This window comes from Aulonocara sp. 'chitande type north' Nkhata Bay, linkage group LG7 (genome assembly GCF_057382095.1).
Source record: "Aulonocara sp. 'chitande type north' Nkhata Bay isolate Kocher_YH1m ecotype deep benthic linkage group LG7, A_spYH_male_GT1.1, whole genome shotgun sequence".
NCBI lineage: Eukaryota > Metazoa > Chordata > Actinopteri > Cichliformes > Cichlidae > Aulonocara > Aulonocara sp. 'chitande type north' Nkhata Bay.
In genome coordinates, this window is record NC_141350.1 from 49,404,842 (window position 1) to 49,422,300 (window position 17,459).

Here is a 17,459-nt window from a genome sequence, read left to right on the forward strand (position 1 = left end):
CGTCGATATTCAACCCAAACGTCAGTGGTATAAAGGTGCTCAAATTTGTACAATGTCTCACTGGTGTCACTGCAAGTCTAAAGATTGCACTTCTTCTCTATTTATTTATTTTTAAACTGTACATAAACCTCACTGAATATCTATATAGCTTGACTTAGAATGTTAGAAACACCTGCCTCTAAAAGTTCGTACCGGAAGTAAAGATACCAATTGGATAAACGGAGACATTTGGCCATCTTCATTGCTTACTCCTTTCTCGTCTAAAAACACTGAGACATAGAACACATAGAGTATAGTAAGGATGATTGCGTAGTAGTGTGCAGAAGTGCCCCGGACCACACCCCACCCCGTCCCACCCACCCCAATATGCACCAAGCTCACACTCATAACAAAGGATGGAACATGGCTATAGTTTAGGCACAAATACTTTAGAATGTCCATGTGAAAAGTCAATGCTTCTGTTCACACACAGATAACATCTAGGCAGACAGACAATGAACAAAAACATAATCTAACATTACATTTAACGTCAACATTTTTGAGATAGTATCTTTTTAAGTATTTGTGACAGCGCATGCTTTCGTGATGGGGTTGACTGTATTGGTACACTATCGGCACAACCTGTAGTGAAGAGCCATCTTTTAACATGGTTGCTGTGAGGGCTTAGTCACTTTAACCTGATGGGACACGGGTGCCATGGTGACTCTGACTCTGAGTAGAAATTCTGCATGGCCGAGACGTTTGATCAAGAAGACCGCATAAGCACGGCCGTCTTCTATAAGCAGGAAAACGACTGGTCGTCCTGAGATTTCGTGTAGATTTAAATATTCAAAATATTCCCTTTGACAGATATTAAAATATTGCTTGCTCGACCTTGCGTCCATGCCTCAAAGTCCTGGTCAGTTTAGAGTAGCTAAGCCCACATACTGGATTTACATGAGACAGAAACCTTAATGCAAACCAGCATTTTGTTTTTTCTGTCACTAACAGCGGTTTATAAACAGCTTTCAGTGTAAATGTCCTCCTGCACAACTGAGTGACTGAATACTTGATGTCTTGAAACTAAAACATAGGTACTAGAAATGTTGTGCTTCAACTGATATGACAGCAGTACAGTACAAATGTACACCAGGAGCTGGTTAGCTCAAAATCTAAATTGTGGTTTATATATAAAAGAAAAGGAAATATAATGGGTAATAAAGGAAAAAGAAAGTCTAATTTTCACACCTAAGCCATACATGTTCATACCAGCTGTGTGGTAAATAATCCCTGGCAGTACTTTGGAGTTACGTTATAGAAAAGAAGCATTTGCTTTTAATAGGATGACACTGAAACGAAGTTGTGTATTGTAGGTAAATACTGTATGTCCACTCGATGTTAAATCAGAAACTACGCTAGGACTAAGGGTAGTATACAGAGAGACAGAAAGAGAGAAGATAAGATTTATAAATGTCCTTCAATCAAGTAGTGCTAGCTATTGCATTAAGGTTTGTTTATCTCTCATAAATGATATCCAGGTTCCTGATAGAAGTAAGACATTGTTATGATAGAGAATGCACCACACAGTATCTGTAAATACTAGATCTACAAAACTATTTACAGGACACATATAGTTAATTTTTATGTCACAGTCTATTGCATAATGGTGATAATCTTTAGTTTATAAATACTATAAATATACACAGAAGTTTTAAGCAACATTAAGTAACATCTCAGCCATCAGAAATCAGAAATAGAAAACAATAACATCCATCCATATCTGTGCACACACTTCATTTTCCTCCAAAATAAACAAAGAAAGCAGCATTTCTAATATCTATTCCCTTTGGACCCATAACACTGCCATGGTTTGTGTGTGTGTGCGCCTCTGTGGGGATGTAGTGGTTTATCAGACTGTATTTTTCATCGCAGACAGCAACGGAATAGTTACAGTATTGTTATTTTGTTCTTAGGTGAGTTTCCAGGAAAATGGTTTGAGACCGATTGTGTGCTTGTTAAGATTATTGGTCGGCATTATTTGCATTTATTCTTCCACAGTGGTGCTAAAGCTGCTTAATAGGAGAAGATAAGTTTGCTCTTCTTTTAGTAGAAAATGAAAAAGTCATTGTGAGAGTCCACAATGCAAACAAGTTTTTTAAAAAAATCAAGAGCAAAAACAAACAAAAAAATTCAATGAAAAATAAAAAAACTTAATTTATATATATATATCTATATATATCTATAGATATAGATATATAATTTTTTACATTTCTCAGAAAGGAAGACTCATGTTTATACTACAGATTGAAATTGCCATTGCCAATGTTGTTGGTGTTTTTTTTGACATGGTCCCATGCACACAAACACACACATCCCCGTGCACACACGTGCACACACGCTTTCACATCTATATATACACATCTATATATGTATATATAGATATGATCAAAGAAAGGGCGTGTATCTGTATAATATACATTCTTAAGTTTAGGGAGACAAAATTGTCTAAAATATAATACATGGGTTATATATACAGCATTTCTATGAGGTTACTTTAGAAGAAAATTGGAGAGAAAGAAAACAATGCCAAAGTTCCTCATTTTGACCTCTTTTGTTCTAGCTCCATTAAAAATGATTTGAAACATATTTCTGTTTAAAAAAAGAGAGGGAGGGTAAAATGGGATCATAAATTTGATGCAAAACGCATTTTGTCTTGCTCAGTTTCTGTACTGCTGAGCACTGAATCTCTTCTAGATCCGGGAGAATCCCTGTGCTGGGTTGAGGATGAGGACGCTGCTGCCACTGCTGCTGCAGCTGCCGCTGCTGCAGCTGAGCGCACGGGAGGCAAGGCTCCTGACGACATCTGGCGGAATAAATTGACCCGCTGGGGCACAGTGGTGCGGATGCCACTCTGTAGATTCATTCCCTGGATCACCGCTGCTGTGGGTGGCACGATGGAGGCCAGGGAGTCTCCTGAGGTGGGATGCACTCTGGGCCCCAGAGATGTGTCATGTGGTAGTGATGGTTGGGAGGCTGATAAGTGTCGGATGTCTCGACTCAAGCTGCCTGATTGTAGAGCCTGCGTGCTCTTGTGGATGTCCCCCCGCTGAGGTGAAGGGACCTGCTGCTGCTGAGGTGACGCCTGCTGCTGCTGTTGCTGCGCTGCAGAGGATGTGGCTGCAGTTGGCGCAGCAGGCTGCTGAGCAAGCTGTTGCGTAGACAGAGATGGCTGGGGAATGGGTTGCTGGATAAGGGACAGCTGGGAGGCTGTGGGGGAGCCATACTGGAAGCTCCGGTTAGCCAAAGGGGTCTGCACAGGCGGGCTACACATGGCAGCTGTGAAGGAGCAGGGAGACATGATTGTGCCTTGCTGTAGTGGGGTCTGTGACAAATTTAGGGTGCCACTTTGAGTTTGGTAAAGCCCCTGTGCTGCAGCAGCAGCAACGGCAGCGGCTGGCATCATGCGGGCAGCGGAGGCATTAGCAATAGCTGAAGCGCTGTAGGTCAGGGGTACAGAGGACTGCTGCAGCTGAGTGGTGCCAAAAGCAGTGGAGAAGGGCGGCTGGGCTGGTGAGTTAATAATGGAATTTCCTGACATTGGTGTTGAGTTCATCCCGGTTACCGACTGCTTGCGGTCCACCATCATTACCATCTCCCTGTCCTGACGGATAATCTGCTTCAGCAGCTCGTTCTCCTGTGTGTTGAAAACCCCGGCGTTCAGATCCTTCTGGAACTTCTGCAGCAGCAACGAGTTCTTCTTCCCTGTTGGGGTGCAGTCAGGACACGTGAATACACACAGCCACGGTAAACTTTGGATAAACTATACTGCACCACAGGAATAAACAGGATACGGGTCAGTAAAGACGCAGCTTGTGGGTTTTAATCACACATTAGCTTCTTCCTTTGATCAAGGCCAATTCTTTAACAGAGGCATTTCACTGTATTCATTCCACATTCATTCATAAATGGGCTACTTTTAACCACACAAACTGCATCTTTACACATTCACTAAAGGCTGTTACAGTGAATAAACCTTTGAAAGACATTAAATGGAAATGACTGTGGGAAATATACAGTTTGAAGGGGTGAAGGACACGTAAGGAGACAAAGATTACTGAAAGTGTGACTTGATAGCACAGACTGTGAAGTGGCAGTGAAACACAGAAGAATACTGATGAGTTGTACCCACACATGACATGACTGATTTTAGATATTTTAGAAGAAAAGGGTCTAAGGCTTAATTTAAAGCCACGGTCTAGCTACATGGTCACATTGACATCAAAGCCATAACACATCACAAGGGCATTCTGCGTAACATCTATAGTGTGGAAACAAAGTCAAATAAGAAGAGAATATATCTTATTTTATACATTATGTATCATATACATAATGTATAAAATCTAACTTAATATTAATCATCTAACCACACAATGAATGGGATTCTCTTCAAGTTATATTTTATATTGACTAGTGCAAAGCAGTTTGTCTGCATATTTAAACAAAACACAGTATTCCTTTAATACTGTAAACAAACTGCTTTTAAAAAGTACTCCAGTCATATGCACTATAAAGGGCATTTTGAGCCCACATGAAAGTCTTTCCTAGCATGTCACAGGTCTTGAACCGTAATAATAAAAGGCTTGGCAGATGGCTTTTTAAACACCAGCCACTTTTGTGGCTTTGGGAGTTTGAGTAAAAAGAAGAAGCTGTTGTAAATGGGCATATAAAGACATCTTCAAACGAGCCTGTCTTAGAAGGAATTGCCAAATCTAAAGACCTAATAAACATATTTACTTTGAGTGATAGTGTCCAAACGTCTTCATGGGAAGTGTTTCCTGTCATTACTACTGATCGTGACAAGCAGCAACGCATTGCCGGTAAAGAAGACAAAGTGGACTTTTAGTGTGCTCAGGGCTTTAGCCACAGTCAATCAATCATTCAGCCCTGTCCTTGACTGGCAGAAGATTTTTCCACTGAGTTCACCATTTGGCAGCATATGCTGGATGGCTTTCACCTCTCAAGGCTGCTGGTAAGTCATGCATTCAACTATAAGACAGGACTTTTGCTGCTGTAGCAGCTGAAAATAGATTGCTGTAATATTTTAATGCATTTTTCTCAGGATAAAGCCCTCAGTTTGATGTTTTTCTCCTCGACTGCAGCAATCTCTACAGGGTCGGGTAGCTAAAACAAGCACCACACACTAATTATAAGACTATCGTTAACTTACACGTCTGTTTTCATTGCATATTTAAAGGTGACAGGATTAAACTCTGTAGATTGGAAGGACAACACATGTTCATTGTTTGGTGTGCTTGTCACTCTGACAGAAACATCTGAACACACCAACAAGTTAGAGACAGGGGCAATAACTGGGTTTCAGGGAAACAGGGATTCTTCTGTATACCTCTGAAAAGAAAAGTATCTCATTATCAGTGTTTTGTGCACAGTTAAATAGAGTTAAAGTCAGGCAAACTTAGTTTACTGTACAGTATGTTTACTGCATATTGATACTATACAAGCTAAAAGCACTTACTTTCATTTTATTATATCTGTCATACAGACAGTTTCAAAAAATGCCAATATAGCATTTTGAGCTACACATATGCAGCAACATTTAGGTTATTTTGTTAGAAACAAATGATTTCCGTTCATTACGTGGGGAGCTGTTATTTTCCATGGTGCATCATGGCTACAGCACGTGAAATTCCCATACATTCATATATTTGCTTTACAGTTGATCCTATTGAATAATACAATTTGTAGGTATGCAGAATGATGAAAATTTTAACAATAAACATTTGTTGTGAGCTAACTTGGTTCAGCTGCCCAGACCAGGCTGAATCTACATTGCATCAATAGTTCGTTCAGCTTATATATTATTTACACTCTTTATTTGTACCTAAATAACTTTATTTACTTCATGTTGCACATTTACAGAATTACTGTCTCGCTTTGATCACAGAATTAAACTTACCCCAAAAAACAAATACATTGAGAGGATTGAGAGGCAGACATATTGTATAAGCTCGGCAAAACCTGACATATTGTGTATATTTTCCACTAATACTTTCCGGGCTAATAAATACAACTTGGTAGGAATCCATTTCTCCCTTTCTGTTTCAGCAAGGCACTTTGGGCATATTACTACTAGAACAGTAGCCCATTTCTAAACTTGAATAGAAAGGCTTTGGAAACAATATGCTTTAAAGAAAAAATAAAAAGTAAAAGTAAAAACCACTCAGCTTTGACAAAATTAAAATAGATAATAGTAAAAATATCAGATAAGTCCCCAATTCCCACTATTTACATTCAATACACTAAACATAAAACAGCTTGATAGCCAACAAACATCAACCAATAAAAAACAAAACACAGAACACAATATAATGTTTACAGACATCATATATAATAGACAATGAAGACTGTATTAAAAAATGCATATCTTTGAAAGATAACTCCAGATGCATTCATGTTTTTACAGATAGATATCTATGTGTGAAAAAATTACTGTGTTGAGTCAATCTACAGGGAACTCATTCACTTGATGTACTTCCTGTAATGCCATTACACTGAAACCAAGAGGGCACACATGAGATAGTCCTCAATGAACAGCTAAACAGTTAGCTTCAGCTAACAGTTACAAAAATGACTTACATATGCTAGAAAAGCCTTTATTTTAGTTTTGGAAATATGGAATTTATTATATGTCACAATTGAAATAAGAAAAAATACAGATTTTGCTGTACCAGTTCACTTTTTTTTCTCTTTACTAATTATAATTTGTTTTGTTATATCTATAAGAAACCAAATTTTGCCTATAAAATGTTAAATAATAAAATGTGCATACTACAAACTATATATTCTAGCAGACTTTGGTGGTCAGCAGGAGCTCAAATATCAAATGACAAAAGCTAAGAAAGGGTCTACAGCTAACATTCTATGAATTTTATGTTAGTGGGATTTGGCCTTTTACAGCGACTGAAAACTAGTATAAAATTTATTGTCTTATACCCGGTCTTTTAGCCTGACGTCATTAGCCGTTTCCAGGTCCAAACTCCGCTTTAGGTCCCAAAGTCAAAGGAACACCGTGGCATCACTGAGAGTTAAAAACTGTCTAAATTCTTTTATCTGAAATAAAATGATCAATGTGGCTGCTCTACCAGGTGTAACAATTAAGTTTAACATCCAGACATCCATGAAAACAGAATTTATGACATTTAATGGAGTTAGAAGTTAGCGGGAAGTTAGCTCGCTAGTTTCCACGTAAACATAATATACTATGTTTTGACTGAGGGATTTCTGAAAAATTCAAATGTACAGCTCTGCTATCACTTCCGAAATAAATGAAGACATGAAACTAAATATTACTGATGTTTGTGGGGTTACTGAAGTTGGGCTAGCTGGTATATAATGATGTGCTATGTGATGGCTAGCTGCACAGCTGTGGTTAGCATAATATAAACATATTAGCACAATGAAGCTGGAGAATGGAGAACAACTGAGATAACTGACCCACAATACAAGGTTAGTGATTAATTTACTGCTGCATGGGCAGGTTTTAAAAAGCGAGCTTTAAAATGAACAGTGATAATAAAAACCAAGAGGCCGGCAGTGATCACTGCCTTTTTTAGGGGCTTGTTCAGATTAAAGAGAACAAGATACAAAGCATCAAAACATGTTAAAAACACAACAGCCTTAATAAACGCAGAGTAGTCTGGACCCGGAAACAGGGTTCACACGTCATCACTTAAAGACCGGATAGACATTTCAAGTGTTTACAAAAGTTGATGACATGTTTTGTGGGCGGAACCCAAGTGGTGGCAAGAAGTGGCAGCTGTTGTTAGCATTGTCACTAGTTAAGCTAATTTTTTACGCTAGGATATAAATCTTTCCCCAGTTATTTTAATCATTTGCCAAGCCAGAGGCAGGGGAATGCAGAATTCCTGCAGAAAATGTGGACCAACAAATCCAATACCAACATACAGACAGAAACTGCAGTTGCAAGATTAGTATTCATTATTTTTCGGTACAAGTGCAAGGCTCATTGTAAATTTTGGTTGTTGTTACTAGCTACCACCCGGATGTATTTAAAAATGTCATGCATAACTTTAAGGTTATACACAAATGGATTGCATTACTATGTTATATTACATACTTATATTTACAGGCCTGAATATTGGTCAAAGAAGACTGTAAAGTGGCTTAATGGATTTACAACAGGACCATTGTGGACTATTTCGCAGCTGCCCTCTGTGAAAAAGAAACGTCTTTGATTTTAGAAAGTAACATGTTTTAAAGTTTAAGCCAAAAGATAACACTGACTTTCTTATGATCAGTGTCAGTTTTGAAAATTATTAAAAACCCACATACTTCAAGCCAGACAATCAGAAACAAATCTTTTCTGTCGATGATATATGAATAAATAATGAAATGGGATCTCGGCATGTAACAAAGATTGTATGTGCCATTGCATTAGTAAAGGTTTTACTAATCGGCAGACATGATTTCATTTGTGAATACACTTTGAACGAAGCATTCAAAGATTTATTAAAAATGTCTGAGCTGAGTTAATAATCCAGTTGATTATTCTGCGAAAAATCTGTTGCAAATCAAAGATGACATGTAACGCTGAATATGATATCTTTTGTTTCCTTGATTGTCTTATTTACTGACATTGACATGATGCGTTTCATCAAAAGGTTTTCAGCTTTAGTGTGGGTGAATTGAGTTATGTGTCACTGATGCTGGAGTTAAACAGTCAATGTGACTTTGAGTAAAAGTTCTTGGAGGATGAATTTGAGACTGGATCCATTTAGCAAGCTTTAATAGGTCAGTTTGCTCCTGTTCGAATACTGGAATTGGAATAAAGTGTTTACCTGTTGCCTACTCGTCGGCCAGGACACTCTTGAAAACGAGATGAGCTCGTCTCAAGACGGACTCCTGGTCAAATAATTTTTAGATAGATAAAAGATAATGTCAAATGTACAACACGTTATTGGTTTCAAAGCATGGTTACTTCTTTTTCTTTCCTTTTTAGAGCAAGACAGGCATGTAACCAAATGCAGTTCAGATATAGAAACGATACAACCAGCACAGATCATGACAAAGTGTCTTCCCTCGTATGAGACAAAACCCCCTTCATGGCTAGTCTGAAAGGATGGATCGAATCTATATCACTCTGAGAGGTGTCAGTCAGAGTGGTTAACTTTGAGTTTCCAACATTTAGTTATTGGTAGTTATTATAAAAAGGGCAAATGTAAATTAGGCCTTATTGAGGTCAAAGGGCACTCAGTATGTCGTGAAAGCCTCAGCAATGCAAAATTAACACATTTTATCAAAGAAGACTGTAAGACTTTTGAAAAAATATGGTAGTCAAAATAACACAACTTTGTCTCCTGCAAATTATGCTCATATACAACTGAATCACAATTGGTTATTAGTGCTTTATTGCAGGGAGCAGGGTAATGTAAAGTCTTTCTGTTGAGGGCTGACTGGATAGAAATACAGCCCCTTGTCTGATGTAAAATCCATAAACATAACATTACCTAAAGTGCTCAAGATAACACACAACCCCCTAACTAACACCATACCTCAAAGGCTGCTCAGCAACCATCCTCACATTTCAGTCTCTGTTCTGTTCTCCACTGTTGCTTTTATTTACAGAGCTAACATTCTTGTCGTATTAATTTTTTTTCATAAAGCAGCTTGTGTTTATGTACACTGGGTAATTTCTCTTTTTCTTAATCAAACTGAATACCTAGAATCGCGTAATTCTATTGGTATTGGTGCCAGCTACTAAATTTCTGGTACTGTGATATCCATAGTATGGGGGTGCAGTGCTTTCAAGTTCACAGTCACATCTACGTCTTGCTTGTGATCTCTAAGTTTAACTAACTACAAATGGAAAAAAACAAAATGCTAAACTCAAAACTTCAAAACGATAGTCGATCTTCTTTTTGACACACGTGTGTTGTGTGTTTTGTCAGGAATTTTAGAATAATCCAGTCATCAGTCAACATTACCCCCTCTGCCCACCCACCAGCTTATAGTTGAATATGAACATAATTCTGAGGAGCACGTGCCATGACGATGAGATACATCACTTGTTGGAGTTTGATTGATTTCAACACTACGGGATTCCAATTTTGAGTCAACATTTGGGTTACAAAGCAATTTGCAATTATTAATGTGCCTGTCTCAGGCAAAACTAAACCACAGATAGAAAGACATGACAAGGAAAAAACAGCAATATCTGACAGAAATGTAGTTACTGCAAAACTAACATGAGACAACACAGGAAAACTGTGAAGTTGCAAATTCAAGAATTTTTATTTAGTTACTTTTTCCCCCTGTTTTTAGGTGAAACTGTTTCCACGTTAAACAAATCACTAACAACATTACGGCCTCTTTTAGTAATCGATCCACAGACATAAAAAAATTGGACAAGACAAGAAGGTGGCTTTATTAGTAGAGCCAGTAGAGATACAGAGTGAGAGGATTTGGCTTTTTTTTTGTTTTTTTTGCATATGTGGTACAATAAAAGCAAAGAAGCAGTGTTGCTTCAAAAAGGTAAAACATTTAACAGTCTTCATATGGGGAACATCGCCCAGGTTTTTTTTGACAAATAGGCTGCACCTGATTAATTAACTTAATAAACCACCTTCTTTTCAGAGCAGTCATTTAGACACACCATAGTATTCAAATACAGGTGTTTCTAGTGACATTAATTAGGGTTCTGTGGTATTTATGTGCAAGCCTTAATTATAGTGATGAGAAACACCTGTGTTTACCTACTGCGTAACGTCAAAATGGCTGCGTTGAAAAAAGGTGTATGGTGCCCTGATTAAATCTGTGGGCAAACCTAGCACATGCTGGAAAAGCTCTAAATGCATTGTGTTTTTAAAGAAAATAGAATTGTACTCTTCAGAGATATTACTGTCTAGATATCATGTCATTTCTAGCTTGATAATCCTAGAGCATTATATAAGGAGTAAGAACATTCCTGCTAGGCTTTAGAGACTTTACAGTGCAGTAAAATTGAAATTCTTCTACCTAGATAGACATTGGATAACAAGATCACTACATTAATTCAGATATTCTTAGAGTAACTAATGAGATTACCCAGCCCAGCGGTTGGATCAGACTACATAGATACCACATCGTATAAAAAGTATAGTAAAATAATCTGCAGTATATTCGTTAAATATCTTTCCTGCTCCACTGTGACACAAGTGGAAAGTAATGTAACAGTGTGCCTAACTTATACATGAAGCATGCTGAGTTATTACTTTCAAGTCATTCATAATGGAATCTTATAGAAAATGTTAGAGCAGACGTAAGAACTTAACGAAGTTGGAGAATGTGCGACATTAGGATCAGTGCAACCAATTACTGCCCTGTTTGCGTTACATACATGTGCCCCTTTTTTTAACAAGACTCTGTGTCTGAATTGTGATCACGTATTGAACTATCATCTGTCATGATTGAATTTCTCTTGAAACATTTCTCTACTAGACAGTAAAAATAATGTGATGACTGAATTAAGCTCCACAAGGTCCTCGACTGGACCCGGTGAATGTGGGGGCTCTCTTGTTACCTGACCCAGCTCTTTGTTTCTTTTTATGGGGATTTTGAGAACTCTAACATGGGGCGGGGTGCTGCTCATACCCAGGAGTGCAGATGAGTGGAAAGAGGGCCAGACACACATGCATGTGAGGTTAGCTTCGATCCACTCGCTGACATCCAGTGGGGGGGTCAACACCAAACCAACGAGGGGGCGACCTGACTCCCTCCCGGACAGCGACATGCACTGCCTTCCAGTTAATCCAACCACAAAACGCTACTTTGTTTCTTTAGAAGGATTAATGCTGGTAACATCAAAATTTTCTTTAATATGTAATATTTTTTTTAAGGTAAAGAAAGAGACACGAGAAAAAAAGAAATCAATAGAGAGCATACAGGTCATGCAGCACAAGATGGCAGACACAATGCTTTTATGAGGAAAGAAGGCAAACAAATACTGATAAAGACAAGACAACAAGGCACTATGACAGGCAAGAGATCCAAACAATCAGAGAGAAATGAGGCTCGTAGGTCTTACCAATGCGGTCCAATCGGTCAATGGCGACCGTTTCAAAAGCGCGTCGCATCATTGGGTACTCTTCTAGCACCTCATTGAAATGGTCAACAGAGAGGGAGAAGAGTCGACAATAGGTGTCTGCACGCACACTCGCCGTTCGTCTGCCCTTGGTGAGCAGACAGATCTCTATAGGGCAGGTAAAGGAAAACAAAGAGGACACATGATGAAACTGTAACAGGAGTGAAATGTACAGGAAGGAATCATCCTAGTAATTACAGTACATACAGTATTCTCATATAAATGAGCCTTGAGTACAAAAGGTACAGGAGAAGAAGCTAATGTGAATGCAAATAGAATGTGAAGCCCATCAGCAGTGCTGTCACTTGCATTACGCTAAGATAATTCATCATGCTGCGGAGATATAATAGTGCAATAATATGATGCAGTACCAAGCTTTATTAAGAAAAAACAGGGCGGGCTCAATGCACCGCGTTAAGAGGACGAGACCGAAATATTTCTTACTGACATGACAAGATGTGACTAGAACAGAAGAATTCATCAGCATTGGATCATAATTAACTTTGCAGTCTTCTTCACATTAGATAACACAGCATGCTTGTCTTTATGTGTGAAATTAAACACAAGAGTACCATATACACTAAAATTACTCAGATCATCATTATTAATAGTAATTACATTTTATTATTAGCAGTAGTATACTGTAGCTATAGCATTTTTCTTGTTTTGTGTTCTTGTCATCAGTGTGGAAAGAGTACTTATACACCCATATTTTATTTACAGTTAACACGGACAACAAATGCACTACATTTTTAGTCTTTTGTGAAAAAATATGAGCTCATTTCATCTTGGGAGAAGAAACAGATCCAGACACACTGCTGTCTTTCCTGGGCCAAAACTGAGGCGAAGTGTAAAACTGTTCTGTGATCAGATGAAGTGAAATTTGAAATACTTTTTTTGAAAAGATGGATGCCACATCCTCTGAACTTAAGAGGAGAGGGAGCTTGTTATTAGCACACATCTTTGTTGATACAGAGGTCCATTAGTGCCTATGAAATTGGGTATATGGACATCTGAGAAGGCACTGTGAATGCTCAAAGGTGCAGCTGAGGTCAGAGTGTACAGGTTCGTATCATGGGCATGAATGTCGTGCTGGGGCTTCTATTTATTTCTTTTTCCCAGGTAGCTTGATTGTACTGCATACGTCTTTAATGCTTTGAAATACAAGAACAGATTTTCTCTAATTATTAGTGGGTCAAAAGTACACAGTACAGGGTATTTGGTTAAATTTCCATTTGGAAGTAGGAAGTCAACCCGATGCTTTTGGTACCCACCAGGAAGCTTACAGTGCTTAACAGTGTATATGACTGTAAAATCTGACATATACAGTGTCTGAGCTCATCCAGAAGTTGAATGTGAACAATCCTTCCCTTAATTTTCTTTCCCTGAATCTTTAACACCGCTGAACCCACACCCACATTTGTCCAGTCCACTGCACGACTTCCATCTTCATTAAATCGTTAAATGTTAACTTGTTATGGTGTGATCTTTCTGGGCTCTGCCAGGAGCTGTCATGAAAATAGAGCACAGAGAGTGCAAGATGTGTGAGCAACACTCTCAAGCTGTGCGTGCGAATAAGGTGTTAGTGCTGTTTTAATGGAAAAAGATTCACTTTCACTGGTACATCCACTAATGCAAGCAGACGCACACAGAGAGAAAAACCTGCGTCATGTTCAAGGGGATAAACAAACACAAGTAGAGTGAAGTACAAAGAGTGGTTGGTTTATCTTTAAGAAAACGCTCTGGTATACCAGTAAACTGGAGACATCTAGAGACTAATGTGCATGCTTGACACGTAGCAGCCAGTGACTCAGTTAAAAACAAAGGTGAGTTAATCAGCTGAGTGGGCGAACTGAAAATAACTTATACTCTCCAAAGTTTGACCTGCTATGGCACTGAATGAGAACGATATCATAGAGTCTTCACTAAATTCAAAAGCTTGTAAAAATGTTGGGACTCCAAGGTTTGGAGGTCTATCTCCCCCCACCACCACTTCCCCTGCCAGTGGCAGACGCCCTCAGACATCGGTGCGTTGGTGGTTCTTTGTGTCCGGGGGTGGGCGTCCAGGTACACACCGGCTCACTCCTGGTAGCTGCTTGTTGGGGCCTGGAGCCTGGGGCTCGCTCGGGCCACTTCAGGGGTGGGGTGCCCTCGGCCTCTCGGCCTGGGGCTCGGTCTCTCTGGCACAGCTGGCTGCCGGCGGAGCTCACGGGCACGTCACTGCAACCCCTCCTGGCTTCTGCTCCGCGGCTGCTGAGTGACCCCTCATCTGGGGCTCTCCTCAGCTCTTACTGGGACAGTGGCGCGGCTGCCCCTCTGTTGGTCTTCCTTGGTCTCTTGTGTTCTGGGGGCGTCTGGATGTCTGGACTTTTGATCTCCTCCATACCTGCTTCATGCCCTGGAGGACGGGGCTGTGGCTCCCCACACCCTCTAGCAGATCATTACATGAAGGAACCTTTTTATACAAGCGCGTCCATGCTCACAGGTGTACACACGGGTGCTCACACACACAAACTACACCCTTTTTGGCTCCTACCTCAAAGCACACTGTGCGCTGTCGATCTTACGTGCTGCACAATAATGTTTAATATTTAGTATTTACTGTTATATTCCCATATATCATCGTGATGTTGTTTATTTTTCTTCTGCTTGTTTTCTCTTTTTTCTTTCTCAACAGGTGATCCAGGTGATTGATTTATGTATTTTATGTCTGCTTATTTTGTTGGTTTTTGTTTTTTGCCCTTTATCCCCGTCCCTCTTCCCCGCTGTTTTTCTTTCCCTCTTTCTTTCTCCCCTTTCTTTTCCCCAGTCAAGTCTGTCCCGTATTTAGCAAGTGAAAATAAAATAAAATAAAGAATAAAAGGTGAATCAAATGGACCATTACGGCAAGGCTGGGTTGGTCCATTTGGTAAAGTAAATCCGTTGGGCATCTTTCTTCACCTTTAGACAATAATTCTGATGGCAAAAGAGCCAAACGGGACAAAAAAAAAAAGTTGGTTCTGAGCTTTTTTTCCCTCTTTTTTTTAATTGACCTGAGTCTAGTTACCTGTAGCTTCTCCTCCAGTATAAAGGTAACGCTCTTTTTTTGGCCTAGCATCATATGTCTAACATATGTCTAAGTACAGTTAGGGACATCTGTAAGAGGACTTAGGAGTTTCTGATTATATGTGCATATGCATATGTACAGTGCTCTGGGTTTCTGTGACTTATCTATGCTAAGATGCAGGCCAGAAACACAGTTACTCAGATAAGACACTGCTTAGCTGTCTGCATTTTCTATTTCTACACTGCAGCAGGTGGGTGGAGTCAGCTGGAGACACCTGGACCCAGAGTGTGCTATGTGAAACCATAACCTGCTTCAGACCTCTTCTTCTTCTTGGGCGATCGTGGCTCAAGAGTTGGGAGTTCGCCTTGTAATTGGAAGGTTGCTGGTTCGAGCACCGGCTCAGACAGTCTCGGTCGTTGTGTCCTTGGGCAAGACACTTCACCCGTTGCCTACTGGTGGTGCCAGTGTCCGGCAGCTTCGCCTCTGTCAGTGCACCCCAGGGAGGCTGTGGCTACAATGTAGCTTGCCATCACCAGTGTGTGAATGGATGGATGACTGGATATGTAAAGCGCTTTGGGGTCCTTAGGGACTAGTAAAGCGCTATATAAATATTTACCATTTCTTCATTTTCTGCCTCTCAGCTTTTCCATCACAATGTAAATCAGTTATGATTGGCTTTCATCTGCCATCTCTCTTTCTCTTTTCTCATGGCTTCATACTAAACTTCCATACTAGTATGTTGACAGTATTGTGTAAGCTGCTATAGTTTTTTAAATGTTGTTTGACATTAGGCACACATGAGCCTGTCTTTTCTGAACAAACTTTGTCTCCATTAACATCCTCAGCCCCCCACAGCACAGTTGTAAGTTTAATACCATTTTCTGGAGCCTCAGCGTGCACACGTGGCATTCCTAGGTATGTTTTTTGTGTGTGTGTAAGTTAGAGCCCTGTTAACACTTCCAGTGATGCGGTTTGACACGTGTCTGTTGCCTTGTCACAAAGCATCACTGTTGAACCCTGGGGCATTGCGGATAATTTGTCAACACTTTTTGTGTCACACACTCGAGGCAACGAGCTCTTCTTCCCTCGTCTCTACTTACGGCGGGTGCTGTGGAAATGTCTCATATGACATTAAAGACATTAAAGCCGAATCTGGATTTAAATCTCCTGTCGGTCATTGTCCCTGCACTGTGGTCTCTTTAGTACCTCGGCCTCACAGAGCTGTGTGACGCCAATGTGTACGCTCATTCACCACGCTCACCTGTGATTACTATGATATCTCTTTAGCATGCAGGTGAGTCACTGACCATTGTCAGAGGTGCTTTGTGACCTACTGTTCTCAAAGATGTCCTACTCATTACTATGGTAATAGTTTCCTGTGTCTGGGCTCAGTTTTGTAACTCGCTCTCTCCATCTCTGAAGCTGTCTCAGTCCCCCTCGCTGATTTTTCATTCTGGCCACGATCTGGCCTGGTTGTAAGGGGAGTGTAAATCATCTGAGAAAAGGGGGTAGAGTGAGATGCCGGGCATAGCCAGCTGCTCCCAACGCAAGGCTAATGCCAAACAAATACGAAATAAAAATACCAACAGGGCAGAAGGCAGCAGCTCTGGTGGGGCTGTTCACCCCTTTTTATTGGGTGAACAATTTACAGTGCATCCCTAATTTAATTTATTACATGACTCATTAAATGTTAGTGTATTTTCTTAATTAATATTTTCATTTTTATAATTAGGCTTATATTAGATGCTGATCGTTCACTGTGAACCCTCCATCTTTTTGAAATACTAACTAAACTTGTGGGTGGGCAATCTGATGATCGTACGAGGTCAGTCTTCATAAGAACTGCTTCATCTTAATACTGACTGAACAGTTTGCTATTTGCTACTTATTTCTATTGTACTTTAGGCGAAAGCTCAAATGGTTACTCACACAACTATGTAGCATTATCATTAATTAAAAATGCTAATCACAATCTGTTTCCAGCTTCCTAATTTGTTTTCTTAATTTTCAATTAATGTTTTTTCTTTTTTGAAAATTAATATTTTCTTAGGTGTTTGTGCTGACTGTAGCACAACGCTAGGCTCTAGGGTGTAGAAAAAAAAATACATCCTATTAACATCCTTTTATTAGAGCCTAGTTGGCCAAAGGCGTTATCCTGACATTTCACCTTAGTTTCATAAACATGATCTGCTTGCTCTGTGTCACTGAGCAAAATGTCTCTGAGTTACAGCCTCAGAGGATACAAAGCCTGAATATGACACATATGCACTTCCAGCA

General features: G+C 39.7%; 1 protein-coding gene across 1 annotated transcript in view; it reads right to left on the reverse strand.

Moving 5' to 3' along the window:
• Positions 1–412: 412 nt before the first annotated feature.
• The window catches only part of hcn1 (hyperpolarization activated cyclic nucleotide-gated potassium channel 1), a 70,398-nt gene continuing 53,351 nt past the window's right edge, over positions 413–17,459 (reverse strand). The window contains exons 7-8 of the mRNA XM_086301000.1: positions 12,080–12,244; positions 413–3,741 (exon numbers count right to left, since the gene is read on the reverse strand). Coding sequence (XP_086157126.1) covers positions 2,663–3,741; positions 12,080–12,244 — 1,244 coding nt within the window. The 3' untranslated portion in view covers positions 413–2,662. The remainder of the gene's footprint in view (positions 3,742–12,079; positions 12,245–17,459) is intronic.